Genomic DNA, 21,900 nt, shown 5'->3' on the forward strand with positions numbered 1-21,900 from the left:
CATTAATAACCACAAGAAACCATTGTTAAAATACAAATTAGTTAAAAAGAAAATAATAAATTTCAGAGTTAAAATGTGAAAATACAGAAATATTGGTATATAAAAATTTAATTTAAATAATAATAATATAGGAGTCAAGATTAAAACAAAATTCATCAATAATAAATTTTCATAATATATTGAAGGGATTTTATGAATTTTCCTCTAAAAATAATCAGGGTTTGTTGGAGTGAACAAAAGAATAAAAGTAATCTGAGAACTACATAAAATTCTCCAGGCCCAAGTAATAATGAAATAAAGGCTTGTTCATTTTGACCCTGACATGATAGGCCCACAAAAATGATTCACTGTTTAAGGTTTCATATTCATTTGGTCTTTTACTGGTTGAATTTCTTGAATTTTTCCCTCCCCTGGAGAAGATGAATTTCTTTGAATTTGGGATGTGGTTAGCACTGAAATGTAAATTTAAGAAGTGAACTTAGTAATTGTGGTGCTTACTTTGGACAAATTAATTTGCTGTGTACATTCATTTTATGCCCACCACCTATTTGACAAAATGATTTAGAGAATGCTGATTTACTTGTATTCTCTCCGATGAAAGTCATGAAAACCTTGAGAAGATGTGACATATTCTGTCACAGTTCTTCCACCCAGTTTAGAAAATTATCAGTATTATCTGAGGCCAAGCGAAATGTCTTAAAGGTGAAACAAGATGTTAACATGGATGCAAATGATGATGTTGCCCGTGTTTCAAATTTACAATATGTTTTGCAGTTATGTGCAAAAACAAGTTCATCCATAGGAGGAATGTCATGCCATGCTCAAACTATTCGTCTCGGGTTGGAAATGGACATATTGACTTCGAATATGCTGATTAACATGTATTCTAAATGCGCTTTACTCGATAATGCTCGCAAAAAGTTTGATGAAATGCCGTTGAGAAGCTTAGTTTCATGGAACACAATGATCAGAGCTCTTACTCAGAATGCAGAGGAACAAGAAGCTCTCACACTTTTCATTCAAATGCGGAGAGAGGGAACACCCTTCAATGAGTTTACCATTTCCAGTGTTCTATGTGCATGTGCCTTGAAATGTGCTATATTTGAGTGCACACAGTTGCATGCCTTTTCAATCAAGGCGAAAATAGATTCGAATTGTTTTGTTGGAACTGCTTTACTTGATGTCTATGCTAAATGCTCTTCAATAAAAGATGCAAGTAAGATATTTGAGAGTATGCCAGAAAGAAGTGCTGTTACTTGGAGTTCAATGGTAGCAGGTTATGTCCAAAATGGGTTTCATGAAGAGTCTTTGCTGCTTTTTCACAAGGCTCGAAAGTTGGGTTTTGACAACGACCCGTTTATGATTTCATCTGCTATTTGTGCATGTGCAGCTTTGGCAACTTTGATTGAAGGGAAGCAACTACATGCTATTTCATCCAAGTCTGGAATTGGTTCCAACATATATGTTGTTTCCTCCCTTATAGATATGTATGCAAAATGTGGTTGCATAAGAGAAGCTTACCTCGTATTTCAAGGTCTTGAGGAGGTGAGAAACATTGTTTTGTGGAACGCAATGATTTGTGGGTTTGCTAAACATGCTCGTGCACTAGAGGCTATGATCTTATTCGAAAAAATGCAGCAGAGAGGCTTCTTTCCCGATGATGTAACATATGTGTCTGTATTAAATGCATGTAGTCATATGGGTTTGCATGAAGAAGGACAAAAGTATTTTGATCTCATGATCCGAGAACACAATCTTAAACCCAGTGTCCTTCACTATTCGTGTATGATCGACATTCTCGGTAGAGCTGGATTGCTTAACAAGGCTTATGACTTAATAAAGAGAATGCCATTTCATGCAACTAGTTCTATATGGGGTTCACTTTTAGCCTCTTGTAGAATTTACGGCAACATCGAGTTTGCTGAGATTTCTGCCGAGCATCTATTTGAAATGGAACCTGATAATGCAGGAAACCACATTTTGCTAGCAAACATATATGCAGCAAATAAAAAGTGGGAGGATGTTGCAAGAACAAGGAAGCTTCTGAAAGAGAGTGATGTGAGGAAGGAGATGGGTGCAAGTTGGATTGAAATAAAAAATAAAGTTCACTTATTTACTGTTGGTGAAAGGAATCATCCACAAATTGAAGGGGTTTATGCTAAGTTAGATAATTTGGTGGAAGAGTTGAAGAAATTGGGTTACAAGGTTGATACAAATCATGACCTGCATGATGTGGAAGATAGCAGAAAACAGATTCTGTTGAGACACCATAGTGAGAAGCTTGCTGTTACATTTGGATTGATGTGTTTGCCTAGTAGTGATATACCAATAAGGATTATGAAAAACCTTAGAATTTGTGGTGATTGCCACAATTTTATGAAACTTGTTTCTAGGTTTACTAGCAGGGAGATCATTGTTAGAGATACACACCGTTTTCACCACTTCAGAGACGGCATTTGTTCTTGTGGAGAGTTTTGGTGAACTTTGCTATATACATTTCTTTTTATTTAATCCAAATATTGCGGATTTCCAGTGTAAAGGTTGGTGATTACGTATGAATTCAGTCAATCTATTCATTTTATACAGCATACAATGAAAACCATTCCCAAAATTCTTTTTATCTCGTGTTAACTTGGAACTGCACACATCCTAAGCACCTTTTACTAAAATCAATATAGTTGTATGTAAACCTGGGCGATTAAGAGGTTGACAGCCGAAGATATCGGGTATCATCACTTGACCTCCTGAATTTCCATTTATAGGACTGTCTAATGTTATTGCATGGCTTCTAAAACTACTAATCTCATCATACTCACGAATATATCTTCAGCTTTAATGTCATGTCATCATAAGGAAATAGTTTTCACAGTATTTCCTTTGTTGCATTAGAATGTGGTCATACTTACGATGAGCATTAATACTTGTGAATCAAAGTTGACTAAGCACGTTTCACAGACTTCTAATGAGCATGATAGCCTTGACCAATTTGTTCTGATACTGTTTAGATGTTAAACTTAAAGCTAGAAAGATATAAAGGAGAACAATTGTTTGAAAGTATTAACCAGTGAAGAAGAATCATGATACTAATGATTTTTGGTGCACCTCATGTATACAATTTGCAGCTAGAGAAGAATCCTCACCCTTCTAGTATAACTGTTCACATTGCAGGTGTCAGTCCATGCTTCATTGGTTTCAATTGTTTTGGCAGTTTGCTAATGTTTGGATCCCTTCATTGAGTGAGGGAGAGGAATGGATGTAATACTCCCAGCTCATTTTGGGGTAAGATCTTCTCCATTAATGGAAATGGAGGAAAATAAATAAAAAAGTAAAGGAAAAACAATGTAATATAATATTTTTATCTCTTAAAATATAATGATATACATTTCTCTCCTTAAAACTAAGTACAAAATTAATCACTTCTCTCTTCATTAATAAAGAAGATTTTCATTTTAAGCATGTTTAGTGTTCTGCACATTAGTCAGTGTCTCCTTTATTTAGCTTCAAGCAAATTGGAGTTTTCGCGTGCCTTCAAACAGAACAGGATCCTCTCCATTGTAAGTGATTGTTTTTACACATAAATAGTAAAAATGTAATTTCATGATAAACAAAAAGATAAAAATGTATTTATCGTGGGAAATGGGGCGAACATTATCGACAATTTTTTTATGTATTATACTTGGGACACACTAGACACAAGGAATAGTTAAATTTAGATCAAATTATAAATTATAGTACACGAGCATATATTATGAAACCCTGCAACCAAAAATAAAATGTAACAAAAAATAATATTATTGAACCACCTAGCCTCATCTTTAGTACACGAGCACACAATTTTAGTCACAAGCCAACATCAACCCGTGTTCATTCTAGACGTAGCTTAAAATGCACCTTTGTGCTAAATTCAGCGTTTTGAAAGATACTTACTTCAGGGGACAAGGTTCTCCTCTTAACATGGTTATGACATTTCTACTGGTTAAACTGTACAAAGGACACTTCTTCCTCCAAAATAAGGATCTCTGTTTAGAAGCATCACAATCGAGATTTCATCAAAATATCTAACTTCGAATCTTTACTCAAAGAAAGGGATGGAGTCACCTGCGAGGCTACACTTTAATTCTTAATGGGGCTCTTCGAAAATCTGCCACAGAAAGCAAGAGAACCGGTAATTCAATTATCATAAACATATACAACATGAGTGCAAAATATAATAAGATTTAGCCGTTTTGAAAAATATTAGTTAGGTGAATTTCTTTTACTGGAAGCTTCAATTACCTACTCTATCCTAGTATTAGAGGTTAAGCGCACAAATAACGAATTTCTCACAAGAATCAACACACCTACAAGTTTCTCCTAAGCAATTATTATGCTCGAGCTGAGAACAAGGTAATTTGTTCTAGACTCCATTCTTCCAATTACCAAATGATTGATCCCTTCAATTTAGTGGATAAATTAGTGAAACCAAGCAATAAAACTAAAAACCAATGCAAAACAATAAGCTAAATTAAAAAATTGATTTTGATCCCTTGTCAGTGATAAATTCTTATACTACCATTAAATCATTTATCACTAGCCCATCAATGTGATATTACATCATTGAATGGTAGAGTACACTCTGCCGCAAGACCATAATAAGTGACCCTTGTAAGGCCAAGGCAACCACAATATTAATTAATCTCAAACTAATTAAACCAAATTATTGACCTTCAGAAATGCCATTAGACTAACAGAGGATTAGTAAAAGGCATTACGATGCTAATTTCCACGGGTTCAGATTATAATAATTCAAGAGACAGTATACCTTACACAAAATCTCGAATTAGAAAATGGAAGAATCATATTCTGGAATTCAATGTTGGCTGCTATAACTGAAGCTTTCGAGGGAGAACTGCAAAAGAGTGCAATTATTACTTAGTTTCGTGACTCCTAATATATTTACAAATTTGAAAGTTCTAAGAAGAGTTACCTTCTACTATATTACAAAAGCTTTGGGGAGGAAATATCATTTCCGGGTCAGTTTTCTGAGAAGGAACAACCCTAGACAATTGCTGCTTACTGCAGAAAGCAACCAGATTCAAGGTGTCAAGGAAAATACATAGGCCAAAGCTTCAAGTGAATGTCATTAAGCAAATAACACCAGTTGTAGCCATCTCATCCATTGGCTATTGCACTAATTCTAAGTCTCTGAGTTGGGATGTGAAGTTTACGCAATTGATATTCTTGGTATCAACCGCATGTTACCTTCAAAACTATTAAGAACTCATTTTGCTTCTTTCAGCTCAAATTACAATTTTACTACTGCCCCCATACACGTCAAGAGTTTCAAGCCCAGACATCTAATTGGGAGACAATGTCATTGAGTTAAGGAATAGGTTCCAAAAAATTTAAGAGTAACAAACCTTGCCCATGGAGGAATAAACTTATTGTTTGGTACATCATCCTCATCATCTAATTCATCATCTGAGCCTTTATATGGAGAGATCTCATATGATTGCTCTTGAACTGAGTTTTTGATGATCAAGTCGTCATCTTCAGTTGCTTTAGTCAAATTGCCCATTCCCTAAAAAAAATATTTATTCTTAGGATTCCAGAAAGATCACTATAAAGAGAAGCTATTAATTTTCCAGAGCATTCTGGCTCAGCGCACCACAAGTAAATAGAAAATTATGATAATTCAAACATATCCGAATAAGTCTTAAAAAAAGTGGCTTTAAAAAAATGAGTAAGAACAGTATGTTAAAGCTAAAATCATTAGATTACATAAAAAACATCATACTATTTGACTAAGTTTAAAAATAAGTATCAGGCATCGACATAAAACACTACTTGGATCAGGGAGTTTGCAAGTTACTCATTTCCTTAAAAAATCAATCATGTTTGTGTAGAAATGGAAAATCCTTGACAACTACCATGAAATCCTTCAAAATATGAATGTTAATGACAACTTAGAAGAGCCACATAAGATAATGCTACCTTTCCATTATTTGCACAATTATGCACAGCTTCTGAATATTCAGGACAGTTTTCTTTTGTTTTATTATTTGTCGAATCCCATATAATTGAAGGTTGATATTTAGAAATATTCTCCACACTGCTTTCTCTATTTTCCTGCAGTTGCAAGTTCTTGTGATTTTCTCTTTCATCCACCGGTTTGTTTCTTTCTTGGACTTCTTCACCCTAGATCAGACAATTGATGTATTAGAATTTTCATTAAACCACAAGAAAGGAGATGGCAACTAAATTATTAGCAAAAGAAGCACTTCACTGTAGCTTGGCTTTGTATTTCTGTATATTCCTTCTTAGCTTGTGTCTTCTTACGCTCTTGCTGCTGCTTCTTCACATTGTTTACACGCTTCTTTTTTCTTTCTTTGTCCTTTTTTTCTTCATCTTCCCTCTGTCTCTTCTTTGCTGCCATTTCTGCCACTTTCTTCCGTTCTTCCTCTTCTTTTTTCTTCTGCAATCTTTCCTGCATGAGTGCCTCTCTCCTCATCTTGCGGTCATTCTCTTTCTTTTCGAGCATACGCTTGGCAGCCTCACCAGTCTGTAGGGCCTTCACATTGATGTCCCTCTTGCCTACATTTTTACACAGTAAGGTTCAAATAATGATCAAATTAACATTATAAAACTTCTACATAATACAAAGACATAAGTAGCTGAGAGCATTATATTAGACCATTCCTTTGATCTTCAGCATTATTTATATATTAGATCATTCCTCGGGTCATTGGTTAACATTCACATCCGTCTTTCAAATTAATAAAATCTTTTAGGTACTAAATGTTTCCATTCTTATCAAAATTTTAACTTCTCATGACAGGCTTATATATCAGTGGGAGCGTGTAACATGCAATCTTAAAATGGCTGAAGCTCTTTCACAGGAAAAGGCTTGCATAAAGCTTATCGACTTATTATACCGGCAATAATTGCTTTTGAAGGAAACATGCATGTCTTCCAGATCCTAAGCAGATTTTTTCTCAGCGAACAGTGGTTAAGAGATATTCTTTTTTCCCTATGTGATCAAAAATAAAGAAAGCCTTTTGAAAAGGATTCTACCACCCACAAGGATCATGCAAAAAAATGCCCAGGCTAAATTAAGATCTCATTAAAACAAAAAAACAATGCTAACCCAACAACAACAACCAAGACTTAATCCCACTAAGTGGGGTCAAAACTACCCTCCCTAGGCCCCATTAGAGAGGAGCCTTGTGCACTAGAACGCCCGTTTTAAAACAAAGCCAAGCCAGATAAAAAAATCCAAACTAAAGTTAATGGGACAGTGTGCAGATGCAAACAAACAGCTAAACTAAACTAATACTATAAGCTCTAAAAGAAAGCTTCAATTGTATTGTCATGTCTTGATGGCTAATTTCAATCACCAAAGAAGGAAATCTTTACAATAGAAAAATAAACTTTGTTGTGAAAGTAAGGTTGAGTAAATATTATTAGTTACCTGTAATAATTGCTGCTTCTTGTTTTTTTTGCACTAATGGAATAAAGGAAGTGATGCCACATACAATATTGTTGTGTTTAGAGTTGCCTTCAGAGTAAGTGGGACCTGGTCGTTTCAAACTATCTTTTCCAGATAATTTTGGCCTACTGGATCTGTTGAGAAGTGATCCAGTGGTCCTCTTGGCACCATTTTTACCAAGAGATGTACTCTGATTCTCCTTCCCCTTACTCAAGAATCTTTTCCTACCGACATCCTGATTGTCAAGCCTTGGTTTGACTTTATTCTGAGTCCCACTAAAGTTAAACTCTGTGCTTACAAATTCTACATGTCCAGCATCTTGTAAAACTGATGTCGAAGGACCATTGTCTATAATCTCAGCAGGTGGTTCTCTTGTAATTGACCTAGCCATTTCTTCTGAACCAATGCCATCATGGAATGTATCAGCGATGTCATCCATATTTTCATTTTCTTCATTAATGCATGGAAGCTCTAGTTTTAAACTCTGGCGCTTCCCTGAACTGCCAAAGTTTGAATTAATTCTATCCCAAATGGTTTGAACTGATGGTGTATCAGTACCCTTACAAGATGATAAGCAATCGGAATGGGAACTTGCTATCCCATTGTTTAGAGGAAAGGAAATCCTTACACCCGTGCCTTCCAGAAGCCCATTAGGTAAAGATTGATAGAGGTCTGGTATGTTATGCAACTTATATGGGGTTGCTGAATAGCACAACGGAGAATGCATGAACCTAGATTTACCAAGGGATGTATAATCTATTGAATTACTTAGAAGGTTCATCTTTTCCATATCCATTTGGTCTCCAGAAGAGCACGGTTGTGCGTTATCTGTTGGCATAATGAACCCTTCAAACTCTGGTACAGTATCATCTGTACCAATCAAATCCAAGCACTGGATCTCTGGAGAAACAAATGAACCGCCTGACAATTTAGTGTGCCCTCCTGGATAAATTCTGCTACTCGAAGGCAGATTCGTCTCTGGCAAGATAAGATTGTCTTCACATATATCTCTTCCATCCATGACAAGTTTCTGCAGATAGGAAAAGCAATTAAACAGCTTGGTAAGTTTCAAACTTACAATAAAGCATAAAGGTAACCTCTAGATATATAAACCCTAAATCATGCATCTTATAGATATTCAGTTACAGTCTTACAGATATTCAGTTGTAGCAAAATACAATGTGTTTTAACACAAGATACTGAAGAGAGGTCCATCAAAACATCTGAGATATTAAAGAATAACATTTATGATAGTGAAGTCATTTTCTTCTACATGAAAATTTATTCATCAAAAGCCAGCGGTCTTAGATGATCATCGGAGCATGTCTTTCACCAATTCTCACCAGGTATATCACTACTCTAACAATGTCTTAGATACCAGCCAAGAATTGGAAATTTCAAATTTTCCTACAAGGAAAGATAATGAATGACTCATGCTATATGTGAAGTGTCACAACTAACAGGGGCAACAAGCTGAAATTCCTTTTTATCCAAATGAATGGAGGCATATGTGTGAAGAAACAAATCCCAGATGAAAGAACCAAAGCCAAATTCAATAAGTAGTTTTCAACACTTTGAGGTTTTTAAATTGTTTTTTCTTATTTAATACCAGCATGCCTAAAAGTTACTCCTACGACTATCCCGATTCAACTACATTTTTCACCAACTTACAATTGCCCTGCTATCTCTCTTATCCATGTCTCCCTCCCTGTCCATTCCGACAATCCTTTCTCACTCTTTCTACTTGAAATACTACAAATATTGCATAAAACTAGCATTTTCCTAACTAATTAGCCATTAAATCCTAAATTCAACTTTTTCACTAACTCAAGCTCGTAGCCTAGAAATGATTGTTATCTACTAGTAGAGTAAGAGAATAAGTTTTTGCCAATCAGAATAAAGCAGCAACATATTAATAGTCAAGGCCCAATACTTAGAATGAGTAATTACTTTGAAAATATATATTGAGCTCTTCAATTCCATATATAGATTTCCATTACTGGATTTACCGAATGGGTTTTATTAGCTCTAAAGTTTTTGCTACATCATTTATACTTCACAATGGTATAATCATGGGTTCACTCCGGCATTTTAATCTCTCCATAATTTAAATAGTTTTGAAAATGTTCTGTGAAATATTGTTCCTAGAAACACCATATAAAACATTGTTGGAAGTCTTATTGGAACACAGAAGAGAGTAGAAATCAATCTGCATCTATGCTCCATGATTTTCAGAAGAGAAATTATATCTAAAATGGCTTTAGAAGCAGCCCGTCGTCATCCAATAAAATAAATCTAGTAATGTTCATGCCAAAGCAACAGTGCATTTGTATGATCATTAGAGTGGCAAAATTAATAGATGCTAACCAACACTTTCTGACATAAAATTTGATATTCAACATTTATTGGCATCAAGTCTCATTAGTGCAAGATATACAGAAATTCTGATTTAATATCTATATCAAATCCTTTAAAAATAAATCATACACAAACCAATTTAAATATATTCAGAATTTAAAACAAAATATTATGTACCTCTTCTTTTCTCACTTTAAGTGAGAATCCTTCTATTGTTCGGCGCTCGGCAGTATCTTGCATCTCTTCTGTTGCGCTGTAACAAATATATTGAAGTCCTGTGTCATCCTCTTGATTGGATGTTAAATGTTGAAATTCTAGGACAGCCTCATGGCTTTTCTCTTCAACATTCATGTTTCTACCGACTGATCTTTGGTCAACAGAATCAAGTGGCTTTTCCGTGAAGCTTGAAGAGGCAGGTAGAATTTTCTCGGTTTCAGTTTCAGTCTTTCTTCTTTTATGCTGAGGCCAAGAATGCTCCACATCATAAGTGAAACTCTCTGTGGAACTTTTGACATTCTGTAAGTCAGTTGTAAAACCAGTATTTTTAACATCACTGAGGCAACCAAGATTTGTTTCATCCATAATAGCTGCAGATGGGAACTCATTTGTAAGGTTTGTAACAATTTTGTCTGTGTATGTATGTAGACCATAGGTGGTAACAGCTGCAGAAAAAGCATCTTCCAACTTAGTACTACTTTCACCATTTGCCAGTGTGCTATGCTGTGTAACAAATTTGGATGCCATAACTTCCTTTGACAAGCTTCCTGGTGAATTTTCACCAGCAACTTGCAAGGTACTTGAATGGTTCATTAAGGGAGAAGCAAAAATACCAAGTTCTTTCTGAACCAGAGGTAACTCTTTGTTTGATGACATGGCATTTAGCGCTTTCCTGGCTACATTTGCCTCCTCCTTCTCCCCCATGTGGCTTGCACAATATTCAATCTGACGCCCCTCTTCTATGGTCGAAGCTTCATGTGTTCCGATCAAATCCATCCCCCCCAAAGAGTTGCACTTACCTTGGCATACAAGAGAAGATTCATTATCAAGTAAATCTACAGGTTCTAACAAATTTATAGGTTCTTGTGACATGCCATGGTGTCCCTCTTTCAAATCAGGACTACAAATTCTATTCATACTTGACGCTACTACATCATCAAAATCAAGTTGTTTGGGCATCACAGACACAACAATATCAGAGGGCGGCCTCATGACTGAAACATCCAGCCCAACCTTTGGGCTAACATTGGTGAATCTAGACCCCAAACAAGAACGATCTTTTTCAACTGAATCGGCAACAACTTTGGAGACAGTAGTAGGAGATCTCTCCTCAATATTATCAGCAGGATTGGCACCAGATAATATATTTTCTTGACCATACAAGACTATATCTGTCATGGCTGTTTCAAAGCATAATGATTTGCCAGATAAAGACCCGCCATCTAAACTGAAAGAACTAACTGGCTTCACTGATACTTCAGTTGGGCACGTAGTCACAGCCGTTGAGTTTCTAGAAGCATCAATTGGTGCAATGTTCTCCTGCTCTGAAGAATTTGTGGCAATTTCTCCATCTAATTTGGAATCTTTTTTACATGAAGATAACCTTCTAGAATCCAGTTCAATAAGCTGTGCACTCTGAGGCTTCTTACTGAGATATTCCGAGCAGGTAGCACCTTTCCCACAGAAATTGGAGCAGCGTGAATTCGATATTTCTTTACTGTGATTCTGTGACTTTGAATCTCTACTTGTGTATACCTCTCCAGGAGCATTTTTACTACTTGAAGAATCTTTTGCTTTTACAGAACAAAAGTCACGATCCTTTTCACTATGGAAGGACCCTACAACAGACACTGCAGGATCACGTGAATGCTGTGCAATTAAAGATTCAGGAGATTGCGCTGATTTTCTGATAGATTGTACGGAACCATCAGTCATTAAAATATCATTACCTGGAGGCGAGCAGGAACTTCTAAGCAGTCCTTTCTTATCATGACTGCTACTTTCTTGTTTTTTGTTGCAGAAGTGGCCATCTCTTACTGAATTCCTCCTACTTCCATTGTTGTGATCAAAAGCATTGCTTAAATCTGTAAATTCAACATGAGCAAGTGGTTGCATAAAATCATGAACTTCAACTCCTTTGCCTCTACCTGAGGTACTGTCATGCTTCAAGATTTCACTATTACATATCTCTTGGTTAGAACTACCAGATTTTTTTGATCCCTTGCGATAAGCACTGCTTCCAGCTTCCTTCCTCTGATAATCTCCTTCATTTGTTTCCTTAACTTCACAGCTTCCATTCTTATCAGATGGTGAGTGGATTGGCTCCAATGGCTCATCTAAATTATTAATGGGAGGAACATCTTCCTTCACAACAGAAGGACTGGCAGCATTCATAGGGTTGAATTTCTGGGCTACGGTTTTAGATCTTGTTATGTGACCAGAGTGATTAGACTTGTCACAATTTTGATTTTGAGTCATACAGTCATCTCTATTTACTTCTTCCATTGAACAACTCTCAATGTTGTAATTAAGATCTTTGACTAACTCTGATAACTCAATATGGCCTGCCTGTAGCGAAGAAGATGTAGAACCTGTAACCATGTTAGCATGAAGACCAGCAGCACTATTATCACCTCCTGACCGGTCTTTTGTTGCCTTCGCACTATGACGTAGCTGCAGAGCCTTCTGCCTTGGCTTTGATCTTTGCAACTTTGCCAGTGACAGAAGAGCTGGGTCATGGTAACTATCTGAGACTCTATGTTCTATCTGGTTCTGAGGTGATATAGCAGCACCGGAATCCAATTCTGAAGGACCACTTGAGGCACATGCATCATTGTTGACAGAGCAATCTGGCAAATTTGAGATCCTATCCCCTGGGTTACAATCGTTTTCTGAAGCATGGACTTCATCACGTAACCTAATCGGATATTGAACATCATCAGATACAAAACCCAGATTGTTGTATAGACTGCATTGACGACCAGAGAAAGGGACTGCAAATTGTGGTTGCAAGAATGGAACTTCGGAAACAGGAGCATCCTTGCTTAACTCTACAGTTATAAAAGATTTATAAGAATCAGTACCAAATCCGCAACGGAAAAATTGCTTAGATTTTGTGCCACAAATATAACTATTGTAATTCTAGTGAGCTCCCATTATTGATGAGTGGAAACATTACTTTACAAAACTGCTCCTTGCTATAAAATTAAATTACATGCTAGCAGTGAGCAGAGAAAATAATTGGCTACTATTACTAAGGTAGAGTATGGTATGATTGGTATCTAAGTATCTAAAATATTCTTATTCTGAAACAGAATAGAAACACAGAAGTTTCCTTCTGTAACTGAGAATTACAATATCATATCACCAACCTCTCTTGAGATTTAACTTAATAACATCCAAGCCAGCACCTTCTTTATTTTAAAAATTACACCAACCTACTTTTGAGGTAGTATAATGATAACATCAACCTCAAATGAGATCAGTGAAACAAAGCTCGTATCAAGTGTAATTGAACTAACCCTAAGGAGAGGTCAACCTAATTTTCCCTACTGATTAATTCGATATTCTCAGAATCTATGGTAATTTTTCGGCCTCACGAGACCGTGGTTACGAGTTATTGTTCGTGATAACAATACGAAGGTTGCATACATCTTACTCTCCAAGTACCTCACAGTAACAAAATTGAATACCTTAGGGAAATGGAAAGTAAACCTAACATATGAATCGAATCACGTCGATTTAAAAATGAAAAACTAAATACCTTTGGTGAGAGCGTGAAGTGGAGAGTTACAGAGCCATGGAGGAGGAGTGATTCCACTGAGAATGAGTTTGGGGAAAAGATGGTGCTCCCATATATGACACTGTTGCTGAGCCTGATCGATGATTCGCTTCGTTCTATCGAAGATCTGAAACACGTGCTTCTCCTTCGAAGACATTGTTCGCATTCAATGGTTTTTCATGAATCGCCACAGGGAGGGGTGAAATGAGGTTCGTGTTTGGCGCTATTTTGAATTCAAAATTTTGGGGAAATTTCTCCACTGTCGGGTTTTCGTGGATTGGATTTGACCCGTCCACCTTATGCTACTGGGTCCATCTACTTTCTTATGGAGCTGTTTTTTTTTTCTATGCATAAACTAATATCTTTTGGGTTATCTCATTGTCTTTTTCAATATCGATCAAACATATGATATTTTAATCTTTTTATAATTTAATGGAGGCTTATATTATTAGATCAACATTTTATTAGTTTTCATGATGTTATTGCAAAAATATGTATTAATCCAAATGCAAAAAATATAATATAAATGATGAGAAAAAGTAATACAAATGATTGTTAAATAATATATTGATTGTGTATAAATATTACACTAAGAATATATAATGAGTGTAGAATTTATAACTGTCATATAATATATTTAATCAGTGTAAAGATTTATACACTTGTGTTACATCATCCATCATTCATTTAGATTACTTTTTTTAAAAGTCAACAATGATTAAATATCAATGGTGAATGATATAATAACAGTGTATAAAACTCATACATTGTCATATAATATTACACTTAATATAAACTAAACATATCTTAATTTTATGTTTAATGGTTAATATATATAGTGTAAAAAACACTTGTACTATCAGTGTATACATATTAAATCTAAGTATAAAATAACAATGTAAGAATCATTAATCACTAAAATAGAATAATATATGACAGTAGTTTAAGGTTTATACATATTTTCCGTTAAATTTTGTTTTCTATGACAAGTGAGAAGGAATTAGTGAAAGGATATATAGGATGTGCGCCCCTATCTTACATTTATTTTGATGAAAACAAATAAACAAATGGGTAGTAGATAAAGATAAATAAAAAAAATAGAGATAATATGCGTTTATATATTGTTATTATGTATTCATTATTCATATTTAATTATTATTGATTATTCAAAAAATAATACAAATGAATTATGAATCATATACTGATTGTGTATAAATCTTTATACTGATAATACATAGATATTACACTCCTATATAAATATATGGTTTATAATTTTAGATATAAACACTAAATTTTTCCGTTCTACTTAGGGATGGCAAAAAAACGCGTACCCGTGGGTACCCGCGGGTAAAACCCGTACGGGCACGGGTACGGGTCACAAATAGGTACCCGCGGGTATTGTAAACGGGTTTTTAAAAATACCCGTAGTACATACGGGCGGGTACGGGTATTATGGTACCCGTACCCGCGGGTACCCGTTATTTAGAAAATTAATATATTATATTTAATTAAAATAAAAAATATATTATTCTAACATTTATTACACTATGTATATTTTTTCCTTTTACTTTGTTTACATATTTTAATGAGTTTGGTGATGAAACACCCTACAAATATTATTACATGTATAGAAAGTATAGAAACACACATGTTTTACAAAGAAAATATATATTATTTTTTTTAAAAATGAGAACAAAAAATCACACAAATGGAAACCACCAATAAATTTAGCATTTTAGCAAAATATTTAATCAAAAGGTACAAAAATAATTAAGTTTCATGTTATTTGAAACACAATAGAAGTAAAAAATTTAAAAATTATTTATAATAGAGGAAACCCGCGGGTACCCGTTCTACCCGCGGGTACCCAGAACTACCCGCAAATACCCGCTCACGGGTACCCGTACGGGTACGGGCGGGTATGGGTATTACTTTTCTATTTTAAAACGGGTAGCGGATAGCTACTACCCGTGCCCACCCGTGCCCGTTGTCATCCCTAGTTCTACTACTCTATCAGACGGTTATCAATATTTGTCAAATCTGTTCCTATCTAAGGAAACGCTATTGGATCAAATGACAACATATTTTTGTATCATGTAAACGTATTAATTAAGCTAATTTGGTGTTTGACCATTTTAGTTTATGTAAAATTTATATGTTACAAAAAATAATCTTAAAAAAAGCTATTTCTTTGTTTTTTTTTTCTGGATAAAAAACATATTTTAATGTTTTCATGGGGAAAATGATATTATTATTCATAATCTTGCTTGTAATTATTATGCACCTATTTTAGCCATTTTTAGATATTGTACGAAGAATACATATTGGTTGAATGTGTGTGATTATTATATAAAACTAGCAAGTTACCTTTGTAGTAAGACGAGACAAAAAATTTTCTCGCATGATTAAAAACACATATTATATGTGCATTTATATGATTAAGAACACATGTATATTACTCATGCATTCGCATGGTTAAAAATACACATGTTAGCCATGCATTTATATTGTTAAGAACTCACATGTGACTCGTGTATTCACATGGTTAAAAACACATGGTACTAATATATTTGCATTGCTAAGAACACATATTACATGTATATTTGTATATTTATAACATATATGTTAACTGTGTATTTGTATTGTTAAGAACACATGTGTTACTTGTGTGTTTGTCTAATCAAACACATAAGGAAAATAAATGACAATTTTAAATTTGAATTTTCTAATGAAAATAGAAAATTGAAGCATGATATAATGTGATTTTTTTAAAGAAAATGAGATAAATTGAAGCATGATATAAAGTTGTAGAAAATGAAATTATGTTAGAATGTGCACAGGAATGAGATAAAACCATTTTGGAGGGAGAAAATGAATGAGAAATTGACATGTGCCAATAGATAATGTGGGTTTACCTTTTTTCTTATTATATAGTTAATAAATAAAAAACAAATGGGTCGATCAAATGTTAGTATTAAAATATCCAATGTATAAAATGGAATATTCAATGTTAGAATGTACACATAATTAACATGGACATGTTTTGGAGGGAACATGTTAACTGTATATTTATATTGTTAAAAACACATGTATTACTCGTGTGTTTGTCTGATCAAACACATAAGAAAAATAAATGACAATTTTGAATTTGAATTTTATAATGAAAATAGAAAATTGAAACATGATATAATGTGATTTTTTAAAGTAAATATTAAAAGTTGTAGAAAATGAAATTATGTTAGAATATACACATGAATGAGAGAAAACCATTTTGAAGGGGGAAATGAATTACAAGCTGGCACGTGGCAATAGATAATGTGAGATTATTTTTTATATTATATAATTAATAGATAAAAACAAATGCGTCCATCAATTATTAATATTAAAATATACAATAATGTATAAAATGGAATATCCAATGTTAGAATGTATATATAATTAGCATGGACATGTTTTGGAAGGAAAATTTTGATTGACAGATTGACATGTATCATGAGAGACATTTTTTATTATATAGGTAATAGATATCTTAATCAACTTTTTATCTAGACTATAAATACACACAGTAAGAAAATTTCAGCTTCCCCTAATAAGGTTGAATCAAATCTTTCTATCAACTAATTCATATGATTTTTATACTAACAAAAAGATATTCCCTCATCCTTTTTGAGTAAGAACTAATCTCTTTTAGGGTGTGTGGTTGTCTCTCTATAAGTATCGCTTTCATAAATCGAATTTTTAAACTTAAATCACTAAACCTACATGTTTGTTAGTAACTAATTTATATGTTTGATGGTATTGATTGACTTTCATTGATGTTGAAAAAATAATACTTCTTTTGTATAAAATTTAAATAACAACCAATTTGCATTATTAATTTTGAGGATTTTTTTTCAATAATTCAATAATATAAAAGTTAAGGTTAGTATAATGCATTTGCTTTTATTTATTTTAACATTTAAATAACATATTCTTTGGTGGTTGGTCGGATGAACGAATCTCAAAATGTTTTTTGGTGGTTAGACGGATGATCAGATATAGTGTCCGGTTGAGGTGGTCTTCTTCTGAGTCTGGATGATATTGAGTTTGGACACGCTGGGAAGGTATCTGAAAAGGTTTTCCGACGATCAAGTCAGTATGAGACTTTGGGGAATTGTTGAAGAACAAGTGAGAGTAAATACAAGTAATAAATGAATGAGTAAGTGAGTTAATGAAGGAATAAATGAGATATATATACTTCATGTAAGGGGACACTCTCTATTTATAGTAAATGAAATGGTGATGTGGCATATGCCTAGTGGTTGATGGTGATTGACATCAGATGTCATATGTGTATAATGATAGGCCTATTTCCGCCATATAATAAGTCTGCTCCTCATCGTAATGTTAGAAGGTCAAGCTGGATCTGCAGCCGACGTGGCAATGTCTAGTTTTGGGTGCGTTAAATAAAATGTCAATGGTAATTATGACGTTTGTGAGAGAGTGGCGTAAGCACTTAAGTTGTATTTGCTTGACCCCTGGTTAGTTAGAGGAGATCTCATCTTGAGCAGACGAGGTGTCAGTCTGATCGGGATAGAACATAGTGCAACATATTCATTCAATTAACAAATTGAACTTTCCACCTTTTCTATTTGATTTGGTAAATATTAATGTCTTTTATAAGGAATAGTGGTAGGATTTAGCATAAGAGTAATAATAATGTTTATAATGACATAACAATTGGTAAAGTAAAGGAAATCACATGTCTATAAGAATAAAATTAATTATCATAGATCATAATGTTGTATTGAATAAATGAGCACGTCATATATTAATGATAGATAATGTAATAATAATGTATAAAACTCACACACTGTTAGTGCATATATTTTTTCTCTATGATAAGTATAAAATCTATCCACCATTCATTTGAATAACTTTTTTTAAAAGTCAACAATAATTAAATATTATTCGTAAATAATGCAATAACAATATATAAAACTCATATATTATCAATGCATAAATCTTTTTCTCTTATAAGATTAGTAATGAATGTATTAAAGAGAAAGTATGAAAGACTCATATTGTAAAAAGTGATAATAAAATCATATCTTATATTGTTTGAGCATGTGTACACATGCCAGACAATTACTTCAATTCCTAAAGGTAAATAGATGAATTGAAGAAATTAAAATAATTTAGAAGTTAATACTTTATATATGAATACGATTTATCATATAAAATTATTTGTTTCATATAGTTAACTTTAATTAATAAGATTTATATTTAGTTGTTTATGCTTTATACACGTATCTAATGCAAATCATCTTTAGTGTATCAAAAAATATTTGCATGTTTTTATAAACTTTCATTCAACTTTAGATATATACTCCTCTTGTATAAATATAAAGATCAATCCAATTAAAAAAGTTTGAGAACTTTTTAATAATATCCAGGTCAGAATTGGTAGCGGAATGTGTTTGCTTTTATTTATTTTTTATTATATTCAAAATTATACAAACCAGCCTATCACTTAAGGCCTTGTTTAGGAGCGAGGTTTCGGAGGGAAAGAGAAGGGAAGGGAAGAGATAACTTTGGAAAGTCTTCCCCTTGTTTGAGAGTTGGATCAAGAGGAGGGGAAGGTTTTGGAGGGATTCTTAAACCCTCCAAAACTCTTTATGTGTCTATTTTTAAAGTTTCCCCAATTTAAGATTTTTTGAGATATAATGGCAAAATAACTAAATATTTTTAGTAGTATTATGTAATTATATATTATTGTTAATTACATTTTTAATGAAAAAATAAAAAATATTTTTATATTTTTATTAGTTTACCCTCTCCATCTAAATTTCATACTCCCAAACAAAATGAAGGATTTTCTTCCTTTCCCCTTCCCTTCCTCCCCCTTCCTAACCATTTGATTCATCTTCTTCCTTTTCCCTCATAACTCCCAAACAAAGCCTAAAAGCACAAGTCGGACATCTATCGGTTTTGTTTTCTTTCATAATTAATTACAATAATTACTAATAAGTAATGCTATTCTTTAGATTACAATGAAAATCTTGGTTTACTTCACTTTCCCTTTTGCAAAAATAGTTCAAAATCTAAACTCAACTTCCACCTATACCTTTTAGTTACTTGTATCTGGTTTCTATTTATATAAAATAAAAAATGATTAAATTTCTATATTATGCTCTTTAACTTTTGTAATTTTATATGATTAATTTTTTTTCTATTCAAACAACTTCACATTTTTTCTCGAACCTGTATTTTTAAATTAAAATTTAGTAATTTTTTAATGATTATGTAAACCATTAGTCTAACAGTTATGGGTAACTTTGTGAATCTTTTATCATGTCATATTTACAATAAAGAGAATCCAAAAAGGTAAAACCACTATTTTAGGATTAGGTGAAACTTGAACCTTTATTTTTCAAGTCAGTGTGCTCCACTAAAACCTTGTTTAACATATATATATATATATATAGATAGAACTTCATCACAGAATCTTTTACTCATCACATAATTTTTACAACTATGGAAGGAAGATCACACATGGATCAATGTATTCCAATTCACAAAATATACTTAGGTGATGATATTGCAGGGAAAGATGATAATGGTAATAATGACTCACGCCAGATTAAGGTCAATTTACAATTCCATAAGTTTCTCGACATTAATCCACCACCAAAAGTTGAACCAAATGATCAGTATTATTTTACCAAGGGAAATGAGATTAACACTAAGGTACATTTTTTATTCATTCTATTCATGCATTAATTTGTCATGTGTATGCATACCATTTTGTAATTTTTCTTTGATACGACCTTGATATTGAGTGTTATAAAAAATATATTATTTTTTTCCTTCATTACAAATACAAATATTGTATATCAACAATGTGTATTGTTTAGTGGTGTAAGACCTTGCTTAATACTAAGATGACCAAACAGTCGATGTTCAATTCTTGAGACATTTGTTGAGAGAGACAAACACACATCTTAAAATGATTAGTTTCTTATCCCCTTGGGTAAGATGGGACACCTTTAGTAGTACCAAAAAATTCAAATATTGTATTTACATGTTACAAAATTTTAAATTAAATTAGATGAATATTTGTTCTTAAGGTGTTTTGTTGATTATTTTAATGTTGCTCTTCATTAATTTTTATTTTTTATTTTGCATTATGATATCTCAAGGTTATGCAGAAAGCAAAGGGTAATTCTTAATTGGAACGAAGTCCAGTGGAGAGAAGAAGGAAGAAATGGAAAATGCCAAAAACCACACTTTCAGCTTTATTAATTTGCTTATGTCTAGCTAGATGGCAAATATCACATGGAGATAAAGGTTGATTCTTATTATTATTAATGAAAGGAAATTGTTTATGCAGAATTTTCATTACAGAGGTAGAAGCATGACCAAGGCGTAAATGCCATAGAGAATTATTGTCAATATTGGCAGTAAAGTGAGAAAAAGTAAAAGAACTTGGAGAAACAGGTTGATAGTTGAACAAGTATAATCCATGTTGAATTCTAGCTGAACCAATCATCTTCTTGGTATGGTTTTGCAAAACCAAACATTGTCTTTCAGAAAAAATCAAATGACAACCTAGATGTTTAGTTAGTTTATTGACAGATATGAGATTAACATGAAATTCAGGGACAAAGAGAACATTAGTGAGAATAATAGATTGATTCAAGGTGACTGTGCCAGTGGTGCAAGTGGTAACCTTTTCTCCATTTGGCATAGTGATGAGCATTGGTGCCATAGAGTGAAAACTACTAAAGTTGCTCATTGTGCAAGAGATATGGTCTGTGGCTCCAGTATCAAGGAGCCACTGAGAATGAGAATTACCTGGTTTAGCCAAAACTGCATTAGTGACAGAATTGACAGCATGGTCTTGTTGGTTCTTAGACTGATTAAGGAGATGTAGAATGCCCTGCATTTGTTCTTCTGTGAATGAGCTGGGTGTATTATGCATTTGATTTCCTGATTGAGGATTGGTTGCTGATATCTCCTCTGTATCAAGAGGGAAAAAGGCAGTATGGTTGGCCATTTTGGAAGATTTATTGGAGTTTGGATAACCAGGAGGGTAGCCATGTTTTAGGAAACATGTCTCAATGGTATGATTTGTTCTCTCACAAAAAGTACAGAATTTGCTATTCAGAATCCGTGTTCCTGATCTACCACCTCTTCCTCTATAGTTAAAACCCCCTCTTGGTCTAAAATTTCCATTAGGGACAGAATTGGTTCCTCTGGTTTGGAAATCTTGGTTGGTATTGAGGGATAGTACAGTGCCTTGTGTTTCAAGATT

The 21,900-nt window shown here is 33.5% G+C and overlaps 2 protein-coding genes across 2 annotated transcripts; one reads left to right on the forward strand and one right to left on the reverse strand.

The window, feature by feature from the left end:
* LOC109353627 (pentatricopeptide repeat-containing protein At5g04780) lies at positions 356 to 2,569 on the forward strand. Its single transcript, XM_019595960.1, has one exon. The coding sequence runs from the start codon at positions 595 to 597 to the stop codon at positions 2,479 to 2,481; it is 1,887 nt and encodes a 628-aa protein (XP_019451505.1). The 5' UTR covers positions 356 to 594; the 3' UTR covers positions 2,482 to 2,569.
* Positions 3,803 to 13,915, reverse strand: LOC109354382. Its single transcript, XM_019596849.1, has 10 exons — positions 13,587 to 13,915; positions 11,599 to 12,873; positions 10,004 to 11,562; positions 7,451 to 8,498; positions 6,266 to 6,573; positions 5,974 to 6,177; positions 5,400 to 5,560; positions 4,967 to 5,055; positions 4,802 to 4,888; positions 3,803 to 4,141 (listed from the first exon to the last, which is right to left on the reverse strand). Exons 1-9 carry the CDS (start codon positions 13,768 to 13,770, stop codon positions 4,863 to 4,865), a joined length of 4,854 nt encoding a protein of 1,617 aa, XP_019452394.1. The 5' UTR covers positions 13,771 to 13,915; the 3' UTR covers positions 3,803 to 4,141; positions 4,802 to 4,862.

Source organism: Lupinus angustifolius, chromosome LG08 (genome assembly GCF_001865875.1).
Source record: "Lupinus angustifolius cultivar Tanjil chromosome LG08, LupAngTanjil_v1.0, whole genome shotgun sequence".
NCBI lineage: Eukaryota > Viridiplantae > Streptophyta > Magnoliopsida > Fabales > Fabaceae > Lupinus > Lupinus angustifolius.

Bases quoted from the DNA above. Each gene is read 5' to 3' on its own strand.
- LOC109353627 (XM_019595960.1), top strand. From the start codon at position 595: ATGAAAGTCATGAAAACCTTGAGAAGATGTGACATATTCTGTCACAGT.
- LOC109354382 (XM_019596849.1), bottom strand. From the start codon at position 13,770: ATGCGAACAATGTCTTCGAAGGAGAAGCACGTGTTTCAGATCTTCGAT. The intron at 5,056-5,399 runs GTTTGTTACTCT...TGCTTTCTGCAG, and splicing joins TTTATTCCTCCATGGGCAAG to TAAGCAGCAATTGTCTAGGG. The intron at 4,889-4,966 runs GTAACTCTTCTT...ACTCTTTTGCAG, and splicing joins CTTTTGTAATATAGTAGAAG to TTCTCCCTCGAAAGCTTCAG.